Source organism: Callionymus lyra, chromosome 1, assembly GCF_982586985.1.
Source record: "Callionymus lyra chromosome 1, fCalLyr1.hap1.1, whole genome shotgun sequence".
NCBI classification, from domain to species: domain Eukaryota; kingdom Metazoa; phylum Chordata; class Actinopteri; order Syngnathiformes; family Callionymidae; genus Callionymus; species Callionymus lyra.
The window spans coordinates 25,466,729-25,475,569 of NC_141818.1; the positions used below are offsets into that span (position 1 = coordinate 25,466,729).

At 43.7% G+C, this 8,841-nt stretch overlaps 1 protein-coding gene across 1 annotated transcript in view; it reads right to left on the reverse strand.

Annotated features, from left to right (window-relative positions):
- The window catches only part of mamdc2a (MAM domain containing 2a), a 52,390-nt gene extending 46,351 nt beyond the window's left edge, over positions 1–6,039 (reverse strand). Inside the window, exons 1-2 of the mRNA XM_087811551.1 lie at positions 6,011–6,039; positions 5,720–5,836 (exon numbers count right to left, since the gene is read on the reverse strand). Of these exons, the coding sequence (XP_087667677.1) occupies positions 5,720–5,836; positions 6,011–6,038 (145 nt within the window). The 5' untranslated portion in view covers position 6,039. The remainder of the gene's footprint in view (positions 1–5,719; positions 5,837–6,010) is intronic.
- Between the last annotated feature and the right edge of the window lie 2,802 nt (positions 6,040–8,841).

Here is an 8,841-nt window from a genome sequence, read left to right on the forward strand (position 1 = left end):
CTAATATTTACATGAAAGGTCAGTTTTATGTTACAACATGTTATTTTATAATCAGGTACTTACATAAAACTAACTTTTCTTATATTTCATGATGAATGAGTTTCATGTTATAACATTATGTTTTATAATCATGTAATTACATAAAACTAACTTTTTTTGTACTTTCATGATAGGTGAGTGTTGAGTTACCGCATGATATTATTAAATCATGTAATGACATGTAAATGAACTATTCATAGATTTTAATGAGATGACTTTCACGTTACATGAAACTCATGAAACATCAGTGTTAAGACTGTGAACCTTTTTTTTTAATTGTGTAAATTGATTGTGTACTTATTGGAGTACTAAAATGGAATACTGAAATTGTCATGATTCTACATGTTCCTCCTTGTTTTTCCGGTTTTATTGTGAAATCCGCTCCCTTCTGTGTCTGTGCTAGTCTTACTTCCCCCCTGTCTGAGTAGTTATTGTTCACAGACGTGTCTCGTTAGTCCCGCCCCCAGCTGCTGCTGATTGCTCCACTGTCTTCTTAAGCCCCCACTGTCTGTCATGTCCTTGTCTTGTCGTCACCATTTTCTAGAACCTGTATCCTGCCTCTAAGTATTCCTGCGCTTACCCTGTCTCGTACCTTGTCCCAACCAAGACTCTTTCCTGGCTGTTTTGTTATTCGACCTATTGTTTACACTAGGGACCAGCTGTTGGTGATGCGCAACACCGCTCTCTCTCTCAGCGCGGAATGGACGATTCCCGTGGAAATTAAGAGGAAAAGACGCGGATGCAGAGCAGGTTGTAGGTTCCGTCCCTTTATTCCATCGATCATCATGGGAAATGTACGTTCGATCGACGTTTTATTTTATTTTATTATCTCTTATTATTTCTTTTTTTTCCTTGCACTTTATTTTCAATTGTGCTGTTGTAAAAGTGTGTTTCCCCTCTAGGGATGAATAAACATTTTCTATTCTTGACGGCCGCCGCCGGGACCGCAGCACCACCTCCCGCTTCGGCGAGTCCGGCCACCGCGCCGGCTCCAGCTTCCACCGGTGAGTCCGTTCCGGTTCCACACTTCTCCATGATCGTCCTGCAACGACCCGAGTGTTTCTCCGGTGACTCTGGAGATTGTCGGGGCTTCCTAACCATGTGCAGTCTCCACTTCGAGCTGAACTCCACCGCCTTTCCCAATGGGCGCTCCAGAGTGGCTTACATCATCTCGCTGCTGAGCGGGCGGGCGGCAGAGTGGGCCGTGGCGGAACTGGTCGTCCCTATGCGACTCTGCGGAGCTGTTCACCACAGCGTTCCAGCGGACCTTCCAGCGCATCGTTCCGGGAGAGGAAGCAGCATCTGCTCTTCTCCATCTCCGCCAAGGGTCCCAGCACGTGAGCGACTACGCTATCCGGTTCCGCGCGCTGGCTGCAGAGTGTCGCTGGGAGGGGACCGTCCTCACCCGAGTCATCCTCGAGGGTCTCTCCCCGCGCATACGAACCATGCTCATTCCCCTTGAGCTCCCGGAGGGGCTAGACGCAGTCATCGCCATGGTCACCAGGATCTAGACGAAGCTGCGCAACGCCCATTAGGTCTAGCGTCTCTCCGGTACCTTCCACCACTTCTCCGGACTCATCATCGGTTCCGTCTATGTACCACGATGTGGGTGAGGTTTTTAGTAAGTCTTCCTCCTCATCGCTCTTATGATTGCGCTATTGAGTTATTGCCTGGTTCCCATCCCCAGCGTGGTCGCCTTTACTCCTTGTCTCGCCTAGAAACTGATGCCATGAACCGTTGCATCTCGAAATCTCTGGCCGCAGGGATAATCCGCCCTTCCTCATCCCTGGCTGGGGCTGGCACCTTTTTGTCGGTAAGAAGGACGGCTCCCTGCGCCTATACATTGATTATCGCTCTCTTAATGATATTACGGTTAAGAATCGTTACCCCTTACCACTAATTGTTTCAGCGTTTGAGATGCTCAAAGGAGCCACTATTTTTTACCAAATTGGACCTATGTATTGCTTACCACTTGGTTAGAATCCGCCAAGGGGATGAATGGAAAACTGCTTTTAACAGTCACTCTGGCCACTACGAGTATCTGGTAATGCCTTTCGGTCTCACTAACGCCCCTGCCGTGTTTCAAAGCCTAGTTAATGACGACCTGAGAGAATTTCTTAATCGGTTCGTTTTTGTTTATCTAGACGACATTCTAATTTTTTCGCCAGACAAACAGTCACACCACCAACACGTGTGTCTAGTGTTAAACAAGCTATTAGCTAACCAACTGTTCGTCAAGGCTGAGAAGTGTGAGTTTCATGCTGCGACCGTCTCCTTCCTTGGTTATGTAATTAGTCCCGGTAGGATAGCCATGGACCCGGCTAAGGTTCAGGCTGTCGCTGACTGGCCCTCTCCCGATAACCGAAAGGCACTCCAACGGTTTTTAGGTTTTGCAAACTTCTACCGGAAATTCATTAGAAATTTTAGTTCTCTGTTCTCCCCTCTGTGCCCTGACCTCTGACTCGCAGCCTTTCCACGGGAGCCCGGCAACCGAGAGCGTTCCGGGAACTAAAGGAATGGTTCACCTCTGCCCCGATTCTCCGCCAGCCTGATCCCCACCAGCAGTTCCTGGTCGAGGTGGATGCTTCTAGCACGGGGGTCGGGGCCATCCTCTTCCAACGCTCTATCACAGATGGTAAGGTCCACACCTGAGCATTCTTCTCCCACAAACTGAACCAGACGGAGAGGAACTATGATATGTGAGACAGGGAGCTGCTGGCCATCAAGGGCGCCTTGGAGGAGTGGCGTCACTGGCTGGAGGGGGCGGAGAACCCCTTTATGGTATGGACAGATCACAAGAACTTGGAATATATACGCACTGCACAACGCCTGAGACCTCGCCAGTCCCGCTGGTCCTTGTTTTTTTCCAGGTTTAATTTTGTTGTGACCTTCCGGCCTGGTACCAAGAATATTAAGGCAGACGCCCTGTCTCGGATGTACGACTCACTGAGACTGTGCTGCCTTCCAACTTGGTGGTTGGGTCCCTGGTCTGGGAGGTCGAGGAGAGGGTCAGGAGGGCCTTGCGGCAGACTCCTCCTCCGACCTTCTGCCCCACTAACCGCCTGTTTGTGCCTGTCCTGTCACCCAGGGCAGCAACGCACCCTCACTCTCATCCGGCGGCGGTTCTGGTGGCCTGGTCTGCAGCAGGACGTGTGTCAGTACGTGGCGGCGTGTCCCATCTGTGCTGCCAACAAGCCGCCTCCCGCTCAACCCACGGGAAAGCTCCTGCCGGTGCCTGATCGACCATGGTCCCACATATCCATGGACTTCGTCACCGGGGTTTCCGCCGTCCGAGGGCATGACTACTGTCCTCACCATCGTCGACCGCTTCTCAAAGATGGCTCACTTTGTTCCCCTACCCAAGCTTCTTGACGCCAGAGAGACTGCTGAAGCGGTCCTGAACCACGTTTTCCGCCTGCACGCCCTCCCGAGGGACATCGTCTCGGATCGGGGCCCCCAGTTTTCTTCCCGTTTCTGGGCAGAGTTCTGTCGCCTCATCGGTGCTCGCCCCAGCCTGTCCTCGGGTTACCACCCCCAGAGCAATGGACAGACTGAACGGGTAAACCAGGACCTAGAGACCTCCCTGTGCTGCCTGGTTTCCCGTTCCCCCTCCGCCTGTGCCAAGGACCTGCCCTGGGTGGAGTACGCCCACAACTCTCTGACCTGCGCCTCGGCCGGAGTTCGAGTGCGCCTACGGCTATCAGCCCCCACTCTTCCCGGACCTGGAAGGGGAAGTCCAGGTGCAATCGGCAGCGGCGCTGGTTCAGCGTTGTTGGGACACCTGGGCCAAAGCACGCCTGAAGCTCCAGAACTCTATCTCCGCATATAAGACTGCAGCCGACCGCCGGCGCTCTGAGACTCCTCCCTACAAAGAGGGAGACGGGGTGGTTGTGCACAAATGACATTAATCTCAATAAACTGTCACCCCGCTACATTGGTCCTTTTACCATTGTAAATATTGTTATTCCTATCGCTGTACACTTACGTCTACCTAAGCCCATGCGCATCCATCCTACGTTTCATGTGTCTAAGCTAAAACCTGCCAAGACCTCCCCTCTGGTTCCGGCTTCCAGGCCTCCCCCTCCTCCCTGTGTTATTGAGGGTGAGACTTTGTGGACCGTTAAAAGGATAATCGATTCCAGACGCGTGGGCCGAGGTTTTTAATACCTCGTTGACTGGGAGGGTTATGGATCGGAGGAGAGGTCGTGGGTTCCAGGTCGTGACATCCTTGACCCTAAACTGTTAGAACAATTTAAATCCAAGATCAAAGCTAAGGAAAAAAAGAACTAGCTCTGACTCTCCCTCTCTTGTTTGTTGTTTTGTGTGCCCCTTGCCTTTTGCTCGGTTTTGTTTTTTGGCCTTGTCAGTCTTGTGTTATTTTCTTGTCGGTTTTGTTGCCTTGTTTGTCGCATGTTTCAGAGTCTTGGTCTTATCCGTTTTGTCTTGTTCCCCCGTGTCCTCCTCTTTCTGGGCGGTCCGGCTGGCCTAGGTCCGCCGGAGGCGGTCCATTGAGAGGGGGGGTACTGTCATGATTCTACATGTTCCTCCTTGTGTTTCCGGTTTTATTGTGAAATCCGCTCCCTTCTGTGTCTGTGCTAGTCTTACGTCCCCCCTGTCTGAGTAGTCATTGTTCCCAGCCGTGTCTCGTTAGTCCCACCCCCAGCTGCTGCTGATTGCTCCCCTGTCTTCTTAAGCCTCCACTCTCTGTCACGTCCTTGTTTTGTCGTCACCATTTTCTAGAACCCGTATCCTGCCTCTAAGTATTCCTGCTCTTACCCGTCTCGTACCTTGTCCCAACCAAGACTCTTTCCTGCCTGTTTTGTTAGTCGACCTGTCTCTGCCCCTTGACGCAGAGCTGCCTTACCCTTGCTATTGCCTTTCGTTGCCGATTATTGGACTGTTTGACTACGTCTCTGCCTTCCCCACGGAATAAACCATGTCTATGCAAATACCTCTGCACCTGGGTTTCTCCTTTCCACATCGTGATAGAAATAACTGGTGCAATTGCTCACTTTACTAACTTTGACTATGTGAGGTCAATATAACTATATATATATATATATATATTATATTCCGTTCTATAGAACGGAACAAAAAAAACGGATACCGGAACAATCCTGTAAAATCAGAATAGTATAGAAGATTTCAACCTAACTAAATTGCTCAGAAAAAATAGAGATGAATGCCCCTAAGTTTTCAGATGATGCTTAAAAGGTACATTAATTTAAGTTTGTTCAGCTGTATGACCATTGAATGCATAACAAAAGTAAGAAAATGGATGTCAAAGTTGGCAGCTAATGGGGGTAGGAAAGCATGTAAATCTGTTACTTTGTGATTTGTTAAACTATAGATCATAATAGTATATAAAAATCATAACAGACTTAACATGACTCGATTGTCTATCCTTCTGAAGCATGAAAAGATATAATCTTTAATTGAAGCAAGTTCATAGCAAATGTGTACTTGGTTAAAATGAAATGCATATTAATGAAAGTTTGACATTACTTGAACTTCTTCTGTCTAATTATATTACAAAATATTTGTTCTCAGTAGCAGAAGTAATAGAAATAGAAAATTGTAATAGTTAATAAATAGTTATTTAGAACTCAATTGAATTAAAATGAGGAGTGAGTTTAATTTTTTTTCAAGTGACATTGTGAAGATAAAGCAATGACCTTACCTTCTTCATTCATGCTCCAGCTGTCGTCATGGATGTATCCGCAGGTACCTGACTCAAAGCTGCAGGAGCCAGGGAGAAGCTGCTGCTGAGCCCTCAAAAACCCACACAGGCAGAAAACTGCATGGAGACAGACAACAAAAAAACGAATGCATATCACTGATTTCAGACAGGCAAAGTTGAAGCTTAACAAAATCTGTAGTAACACTCACACACAACCAATGTTGATTTCAAGTGTCACTGGCTTTGCTAAGAGTGTTTGTGTTGTGTGTTTAAAATGTAAAATGAACTTACCAAGGAGAGTAATCCTGACTCTGTTCATCATGCTCCTACTGCAGTGTGGTAAAAAAAGAGGGCCGAACCGCGGTAAAGTATCAGCCCACTGATCCCCTTCTATGTTGAGACACTGCCCACTAGAGTTGTAGAGCTGCATATTTATGATCACTTTATTATTGTGTGGCTGTCCCAGGAAATGGGTGGAACCGCCTTAGCCCTCTTTCCACCACACGTATAAGCCTTGGCTCATTTTTTCCAATGGAGCTTCTAAATGATGATATAAGAAAGTTTTTATGATCCTAGTTCAGGAGGTTTTGGTGTCAACCATTATCACATTGTTTAATGTATACTTCAAATAATATATCAGTGTCTATGTAAAAAAAAAATTGACCAGAAATATAAGCAAACACAAATGATTCACAGACTATATCAGAAACGTCTAAAGTCTCATTAAAGTCTCTAAATAAGATTTACAAACTCCTTTGGACATTTTTAGGAGAATTTTTTATTGAACTGTTTCGCAACTTTCAAGGGTAACCGTGAAAAGGCTGCCATTCTGTTATAGGTCACATGGAGACACAACCATGCAAACACATGCTCACACCTATGGACTATTTACAGTTTAACTACACCGAATTGTGACCCTAATAATTCTGAAAATTGCAAATCAAACGCATATGAAGTCTGACTGACTGATTTGCTGAAAAATATAAAATATTTTCTTTGTAGGCTGAAAGAAATTATAGTTTACCAGATCATTTTTTTAATCTTAGGTCTGCACACATTTGAAAACTGAAGTAAAATACTATAAGGCTCTTTGTTTTGCATTGTAGCTGTTCCTTTAAGACTGAGACAGGAGAAGGGGGGGGGGAGCGAGGAGTTTTGATGATCGTGAAGAACTAATGTTGTTCTTACATCAGCAAAGTTACGTCATACAGGAACAGTTTTGGTTAAATAATTATTATTTTTTTTTTCCGTTTTTATTTCTATTTTATTTTATTGTTATTCTATTTTATTTTGTAAATAGTGTTAAATTTCTAATTTTGTAAATAATTGTATATTCTTAAGATCGTTTTTATTTTATTTTGTATTATCTCTTTTATTATTTATTTTTCCTTGCACTTTATTTTTTTTAACTGCGCTGTTGTGAAAGTGTGTTTCCCCTCTGGGGATGAATAAAGCTTTTCTATTCTATTCTATTCTAAAAGGTAAAGTGAAGAAGATGGTTGCTCGTTTTTCAAGCATTATTGGAAAAACGCTATGAATTATTTAAATAAAATTCCCCCATTTATACTTATTATTTTCAAAAAACTCAGTGAGCCGCATCAGAGGGCTGAAAGAGCTGCATGCGGCTCCGGAGCCGCGGGTTTCCGACCCCCTATCTAGCTAGAACACACACATATACCAATAACAACACTGACACCCAGTGGTAACAAAACATCAATGATTGTCACAAAGATGACTGTAAGTAAGAGAAGGTAAGGTTCTAGAGTAAGGTAAAGTTAAAATAACCATTACTTATATGAAATGGACTCAAGGACTCATTCATTCCTCGGGCTATTCAATTGTACAATTCGGTCGGTACAGTTGGGGGTCAGGAGTGGAGTAAAAGTATCATGATGTTAGTCTTTGTATCGTTTGTCTTTGTTTTTTTTCTTTGATCAATGTTATTTATCTTTAGACTTAGATTGTATCATCTTGTTCTTTCCCTTTATTTCTCTTTGTTGTTGTTCTTATTTTATTTTGATTTATTCTTATGAAAAATTGCTGATCAATAAAGTTCTACCTACTTTCTTACTTACTTATAAACCCATTTCCTTTGTTTGTCTTAAAAGATGAGAATGAAATACAAAGTAACAATATTTGGAAGGCGTTTGAAGTGCGAGAGATCTTAGTTTGCTAAGAGTGTTTTTGACAACGATGGAGAGCATTTCCAGATGTGTCCTGCATATTCTTTGGCTTTTCCTAACAGAGTCATCAAGACGGTTAACCAAATCAATTTTAGTTATAAATAGGCAAGGAAAGCTCATTATATGAAAAAAAGCAGATATAATAAGGGAATATAAATATGGTGGTTTACAAGATAGAAAATGGTTGTTTAAAATATTTTATATTCCCAAAGACATTGTATGCTCATTAAGAGCCACACATTTTTCAATATCCTATCATGCCAAAAGCAAAAGCTATTTTAAATTGTTTAATGGTTCACATCCTTCCTCAAAGTGTTGGTATTGTTACAAATCAGTGTGTGTTTTGAGGTGATGGTTGAAAGTACAATTAATTTGTTTTTTTCATTGCAATTTCTCTGTTCACTGTTATGACTGGCTACACACAAGTGTAAGACTGGAAGATGGACAGATATAGCAAACAGACCAATCACTTACTTACTATCATCTATAATACATTCAGCATTTACTTGCAGTTTTCATGTCCTCTATGTTGTCAAAGACAAACATGAAATAATTCCTGACCTCAAAGTTGCTATCATCACTGTTGTCCCTCAAGTGATAATTCAACCATTTTCTACAAATTTTCTACCCTACTAAGGGTTGGGATTCTTTTCAGAATATTTTTTCTTTATATAACTATGAGCAAAAATGTATATCCATTTTACTGGAGCGACTGGAGGAATTGTCGTCGTCTACAACTTCGTCCAAAAAGACACTTAAAGACAACCTAATACATCCATGGTGCTCGTCTGTAATATCAATCTTGTATTTAAGCCTCGAGATGAGGAATTATTTAGAAAAATTTGATTCAAATTTGTTTGTAGCAGAGGTGATCAGTCTCTCAGCTGCTGCCTGAAGTCTTTCCTCATTCAAACACATATATTGTTTTGTCTCACCTTT